This window comes from Prosopis cineraria, unplaced genomic scaffold (assembly GCF_029017545.1).
Source record: "Prosopis cineraria cultivar Desert tree isolate PC_DT_omini unplaced genomic scaffold, ASM2901754v1 PC1, whole genome shotgun sequence".
Lineage (NCBI taxonomy): Eukaryota > Viridiplantae > Streptophyta > Magnoliopsida > Fabales > Fabaceae > Prosopis > Prosopis cineraria.
In genome coordinates this window covers 3,755,425-3,762,685 of record NW_026555332.1, presented here as the reverse complement: position 1 = coordinate 3,762,685, position 7,261 = coordinate 3,755,425, and the positions used below count along the sequence as shown (strand labels likewise).

At 35.3% G+C, this 7,261-nt stretch overlaps 1 protein-coding gene across 1 annotated transcript; it reads right to left on the bottom strand.

Annotated features, from left to right (window-relative positions):
- On the bottom strand, window positions 1-3,961 carry LOC129314784 (patatin-like protein 6). Its single transcript, XM_054958212.1, is given in 6 exon segments — window positions 1-334; window positions 336-511; window positions 1,993-2,577; window positions 2,580-2,678; window positions 2,681-2,987; window positions 2,989-3,961. Coding segments are annotated over 6 exon segments (1,380 nt in total). The 5' UTR covers window positions 3,109-3,961; the 3' UTR covers window positions 1-241.
- Window positions 3,962-7,261: the final 3,300 nt, after the last annotated feature.

The window sequence follows — 7,261 nt, the reverse complement described above, 5'->3', positions numbered from 1 at the left end:
TGATACCCTGAAACATATATTATGCTTCTGCATTTCAGAAATCGTTGCAAGCAATTCCATTGTTTTTTTTTTTTTTTAACACACACACACATATAAAATCGCAAATAAGATGCATTTCCTGCCAGATCATATATCTATATCTAATCAACGGGTCCACTAAACGCTTTATTTGAAAGGATGGATAAAAAATGATGAAGGTAACCCGAAACAAAACAACAGAGACTGCTTACCTGTTCTTCCCTTAGGTCGCTTTTTGGGTAGCTTGCTTGAAAGCAACAGTGGGAGCTATTCTGCAACTCCTCCTCTGATGCTCCTGCACAAGTTCTCCAGCAAAACCAGTCAAGCTTCTCAAAGTTACTCTGATCCCCAATCCTCTTCCCCTCAAACAGCACTGATTCTACGTTCTTCTGCTTCAACATCTCATCTGCTATCCCTAACAGCATCTTTACATTGCTAGGACTTGAATCCGTATCCACGTTGGGTCCACATCGCCCCATACTTGACCCATTGCCTGTCATTTCATAAGCATTCAGAATTAACCCTTAGTTTATTTGATTTACTGTCCAGCAATTTTCAAGCCCTAGATGTATTTGAGTTCGTGCATAGTATCATTTCAAGCTAATTTCAAGCCCTTTGCGAGCATTATAATACTACAGGAATGCAAAATGAGAGAAAATTATGAGATACTGTTAGTAACGGTCCAGTTTCCACAGAAAAGTAAGATCAGGTCAAATACACATTCTAGTTGGGGTCCATTTGACATGATTATGTGTATATTTACGAGTATGATTAACCCGATGTACCAACAAATTTCTCCTCTAGCTCTCTTCTCTTATGGTTGGCTCAAACCAATTTGAAAAAGACTTTATTAGTTTACCGTTTTACCCAGAAAAGTGTATGATACTATAACGGCTCAAACAAGGAGAAAATCTGAACTGGATAAATGTAGCTAATGCCCTGCAATGAGCAATGCGACAGTTTTGTTCTAGAGTGAGAAAATAACCATCCATGTGGCAGAGACCGCACGCCAAGTGTTCCACCACACATAATCAGCTTAACAACAAAGTGAATTATGGAAAGCAAGGCCTTTTAGCCATTGAAACAGGCACATTAATTCCTAACTCCCAACAAGTCCAAATCCAGCTATCTGCCCCCATGCCTATCAACTTGCTACGTGGAGACGAGGCGAAATATCACTCCCTTACACAAACCCCACTCCTTGCTGGTATGAAATTGACTGAAAATGAATACCCTTAACGTTTCTGGGTCTAACATTAGATGGCCTTTCCTCCTTCTGGACAACTTCAAACTCATACTCAGTTATTCCATACCCTAAGTTCGGCGCAAGACTAGCTTCTTGGCTTCGTGTGCGCGAGCTCGCTCTTACAAGAACAAATTTGACCCATACTCATCACCTGCACCAAAGTTCCATAACAAAAAAGCCACCGTTTGATGGGAAACACAAGAACTCCTCAACCCTCGAGCCAACCGAAAGAGTCTTGATTGGTTCCCAATGGAAACAATCCCCAACGCTACCAACACAATCACGTGTAGCCCCCTTCGCAAAAACGATAAAATAAAATCCTAAAACCACCCCGTTCCTCAGCTATAATCCTAAAACCACCCTTGTTTCTGTACCGCATTGCAATATGTTTAAGAAGGATTTTATGATGTAGACCTACACGAACTGTACAAATCATCACTAACAAATGAACCTTACTTCTGTATTTTTTAAATCCTTTTCTTTTTATCGCAGCCTTACATCATGAATGAGTTCAAAGGAACAGGGTGAAAATTGAAATGCATATATCTAACACCATCTGATTTCAAGTGTAGGGTGTTTTTCAGAGTGACTGGCTATTTGTGAGGATTGAACCATGTCGAAGAAGCCAGAGCAATGGACAACTTTGAGCCAAATAAAGAGACAAAAGGACAAAAGAAAAAGAGTTTTTTTTTTTTCCCCCAATCGAAACAGAGTAAATTCGGGAATGCATACCTGAATACGAACATAATTGGAGGTGCGGCTCTGGCCAAAGGCCTTGGCCACAGATTGGTCCACCAAATCGGCCGAGCCATCCCCAGAAATCCGAGCCATGGGTCGAGCCCACTCCTTGGCCTTCCAAAGCCTGACCTGGTCATACTCATACCTCGCCTCCAACAGCTGACCCGTTCCCAGCGATAGCACCAACAAATCCTCCACGCCTCGAACGAACGGAAATTCCTGCTTGTTGTGAAGCACGTGCGTTATGGCTGCGCTGGTCGGGTTGCTCATCGCCAATCCTCCGTCAACAGCCAGGCATCCGGTCTGACCATCCACTGATCGCATCTGAACCGGCTCGAACCGGCCCGGTTCGGCCAACGTGGCACGACAAACCTCCCAGAGCCGGAAGTCGAAGCTATCGGTCTCGAGTGCGTCTGCTCGGGAGAACAAAAACGGCGCGGTGCTGGATAGGTCGTAGCAGGGGATGAGGACGGGTTTCAGAGTGTCTTTGAGTGTTAAGCTCTTGCCGTTGACGGCGAATGCTTCCTTCATGGCCTTCTCCAGACCGGCGGTGGCGTGGCCGATGGAAGCAGAGCGGCGGCGCCGCTGGAAAATAACCGACGAAAGAAGCTGCGGCTGCTCCCGGCGCTGGGACCAGGATGGTAGAACTTTTGGCCGTGATCGGCTAAAAATTGAACGTGTTTTTGGCTTCGAAAATAGGGCGTTGGTGATCCTTGGTGGCGAAAAGCATCGCCGTGAAAATACCTCCGACGCCGGCTCCGGCTGCTACGTCAAAGTAATCGGCGATTCTGGCGTCCGGATTTCCTGATTTCTTCTTCAATGCATTTTCCAAATAGGCCAGAGCTTTGCCGGGAAGAATCCCTCGCATGCCGCCACCATCTATGCTGAGGATGCATATTTTTTGCCTCTTGATTCTTGATGGAGGAGACGCCATCGGCGGCGTAAGACTGAACTTCGGGTTTTGGTTCAATTGTCGCAGATATTTGCTTCGGAAGCCAGACCTTTTGGTCATCGTAGCCGAAGAGAAACTTGCTTTCAAGGATGGAGAAGATTTCATAGCTAAGCTTATCGGTGTCAATGCTCGGTTCTTGCATTTCCCACCGCATTAGAAGCCATATTGTCCCCAAAAACACAACACAATCCTGCGAAAATTTCTATAATAAAAGCTTTTCTGATTAGAGCCTTGAAATCAAATAAAATCAACAATTTTCTGGCACAGGATTGGGCATATGGAAGGCGTGGTGTTTGCTGGGCCAAGTCTTGGTGTGAAATATTGCAGGGAAGGAATTCCAAGTCAGGTGGCAAAGATCACACACCTCGCAAGTGACGGGTATCAAGAATTTTCAGGGGGGAAATAATTTTCCGTTGGGGATGTTGTACTTGAACTTGTGAAACTCAAAATTTAAAACTGGTGTTCGGAATCAGAACATTCCGAAACACATTACCTCATTTGACAACAATGCTCAACCAACCAAGATATACCTTCAAAGTAGTCTCATTTAGCCAGCTTTCATAATCAATTCCTGTTTCCCAAACAGCAAAAGGCCTCCTGTTGCAGAAATATAATATATTCTCGCAGAACCCAAACACTCGCTTTCAGCCCAGTTTAGCTGCTGTGTCAATCATTCCATTCTCTCCACAAGAACAAAAAGAAACAGAGCAAGAAAGGCAATCAAAAAACAGAATAGCCCTTTTGTTCCTCCTCTCTCTCTATATATCTTTCTCTGTGTAATTCGTTGGTGCCTGTGCTGGTAGTGTGATTCTTTAGCAGAGCACGCCAAAGCTAAATAGCCGAGAAGCCTCTTCTAAATGCACAGGGACACATGAATGTAAAAATAAAAAAAGGAGAAGATGAAATGCAAAAAATAGGCAACCAACCAACCATCAGCACCAAAAACAAAACCAGAAAATGCCAAATCACCAGAGGTGCGCAGAGGCTGAGTCAATCACTCAGCGCCTTCTCTCTCCCCTTCCCCCACCCTCCCCACCTCCCCTTCCCTCTATATTTATATATTACTCTCATCGTTTAAAAAATAAAATAAAATATTTTAAATTAAATTTTATTTTTTAATAAATAATATTTATTTTAAATAAATTTGATTTTTTATATTTATCTTTATTTAAAAAATTTTTTACTTTAAAATAAAAATAAATAATTATTTAATAAAATAATTAAATAATAATTAATTTGAAAATAAAAAAATAACTTATATATTTAAACATTAATTCTTAAAAAATATTTTATATTAAAATATTTTTTAATGACTGAATATATTACAATTTATATAGACCCCAAACTATTTTTTTTAATATTAATCTTCTTATTCTTTTTAATGCGAGTAGAAATTAGATTTCTGCATCGAAAATTAAAATAAAAGTGAATAAAAAAATTGAGTAATATTAATGTGATAATTTTATAAAAAATAATAGTATTTTGAGAGTAAAAAAAAACAATTTATATAAATTTTATAAATAATTAAATAATAATTAATAATAAATAATAATATAAATAATTAATTTGTTATTTACATGTGATGCGTATTGATATTTTTAGTGTTTATCAGTTAAAAATAAAAGATTTTTACACATATAACTCATTTAATAGGATTAAATAAAGATAACAGTTTAACATTTCAAATATTTTGCAATGTTTAGATTAATATTTAAGTTAAATTAAACTGACAAAAATGCCCCTTTTCTTTAAATTTAAAATCTCATTCTCATTTTTAAATCTAAAATATATTATACTCATAATAAAATATTAAAGTGATATATGATGATAAATGAGCCATGTTGTAATCATTTAGTTAGAGTTTGCTATTTTCTTGCACAATTTTTTTTATGTGTTTTGTGAAAATAAAAAGAAAAAAACACACACCCAATTAATTGGTAGATGGATTACATTACAAAATTTTCAAAAACATTTAATGTATAAAAACATTTGCAAACTCTTTCATAATTTATGATTAATATATTTTGTGGTTATTATTTATGTATAAAACATTTTATTTTATTTTAGATTTTGTTACTACAGTTTTAAAAATAAAATGAATTTTCATTTTTACCAAACATAAATATATATTTTTTAAAAAATGTTATTCACTGGACGTGCCTACTGCCTCTAGCACATTAAGTTACTTAACTTAAAAAAAATTGTAAAAAAATAAATAAAAAATGTTACCCATTCAACCACTATCATCTACCGGGCTATTTATTATACTTCATTATTCTCTATATATATCCCTACCCCCCCCACTATATAATATTGAGGATTGATGTTCCTATGATGTAAGAAAAAACTAAATTGAAAAATGAAGATGTAATATATCGGATGTTTTTCTGGTTTAGTTGTGAGTTAACTCGTACTATTAGTTTTTTTTTTTTGGCTCTTTGTATTTTTTGTTTTTATTTTTTTTGATTAATAAAATTAACTCTGCTTTTGGCCCAAAAAAAATATCGTTTTCTCCTACTCCCAGTGTAAAGAGATTTATTTTATTTATTTATTTTATACGTTCAAACGACGAAAAGATAGGTATATTTACAAACATGTGTTGGCACGAATGAGTAGAGGACTCGAACTACTATTTATATTTATTCATTATTAGTTTCTTTTAAAACTAATATGTTAATTTAGCATATATCATAGAGTCATAGACCTTTTTTTTTTGGAATTTTAGAGTCATAGACGTTATAATTAGAGACAGTCGAGTTGATCCATATAATTATCAAAACACGTTTATTTTTTTAATTGCATTAATAAAATGACATATCCTCACCCTCCCGCTAACGCATGTTTATTGTCAATGTGACCGCTAGACAAACAGTGTACATACTTACCATACACATGATATCATATGACAACATGAAAGCAAATTTGAAACAACTCAAGTTAATTGTTAACATACTCATATGATGAGATAAATTATTAAATTAAAAATTTAGAATAAATTTTCTTGTATTTTTTTACTAATTGTAGTTGAAATAACTACATAATCGCTCTTTTACAATTTTTTCCCTGTTTGAAATCTGACATGGCGAAGAAGGCTTAATCAACCAGCAAAAGATTACTCCTTGTAATATTGCAAATTAACGTGTTCATCAAAAATAATAAAATTACTGAACGTATTGAAAATGTTGAGTCTCAATTAATAAAAAAGATCTCCAAACTCTCGTATCACAGTTTATTCATATGTAAAAAATACACAAGAATTGAAATAATAAATATTTAATTAATACTAAAGATTTACAAATTGGTAAAAATACAAGATTGAAAATGAAAGTAACAGCTACAAGTAAAAAGTTATATAATAAATAGAAAAACTACGAATATGAAAGATTTCAATGTTTGGATATGCGTTGTTGTCCTTTTTTTTTGCTGTGACTTTCTCCTCTTTTTAGAGGTTTGATTGAAACGGTTGTTCCCATGAAATTTTAGAACTCATTCACGAAATATTAGGGATTCAATGTGCACAGTTTGTAAGATTTACGGCACAATCCTTCCACTCATTATGTGTTTTATTGTTGATTGGTAGGCTGTACATCTGAGACACTTATGAATAATGGTCATGTCCTTATGAGATTCAAGCCCCGTTGAGGTTTTTGTTTTTATATATTGCAACAGTTTGAACAGTGGCTTCGAGCTTTAAAAGATTCAAGGACCTGAGCTGATCTGATTAGGCTATTTTATTGTGATCTAGACCAGCCCTATTATTGGGCCCGATTCTTTAGTTACTCAGCCTATTTTATGTTATGGCCTTTGCAAGTGATATTTCAGTTTTACCCAAATACAACGCTTGAATTCTTAAACAGAGAAAATTCATATTTAATATCCAATCATATCTCGAATATGATTGCCTCAAATGAAAAAATACCGATGCATAATTTAAAAAAACTCAAACAAGTTAGATTTGCTTATTATTATTGGAGCCAGTGTCGAAATTATGTAAGATGGTAAAAATTAAGTACGTGATAAAATTTTAAAGTATGATTTAAAAGTTAATAGTTAAATTAATTGTTGAACTATGATCAGATAGATCATAAATAAAAATATTTTATTAATTAATTAAAATATTAATTCAATTATTCTAATTTAGTAGCCAGTTTGACCCAAATTTCAAAACTACACTAAATAAGACAAAAAATCTTGGTACAAAATGAATTGAATTCATGTGGCCCAAGGGGGAGATGAATTGAATTCCAAATTCATTCTGTTATTAATGTATGAATCCAGCATCGGGTGCATCCACTATCACACAAAAA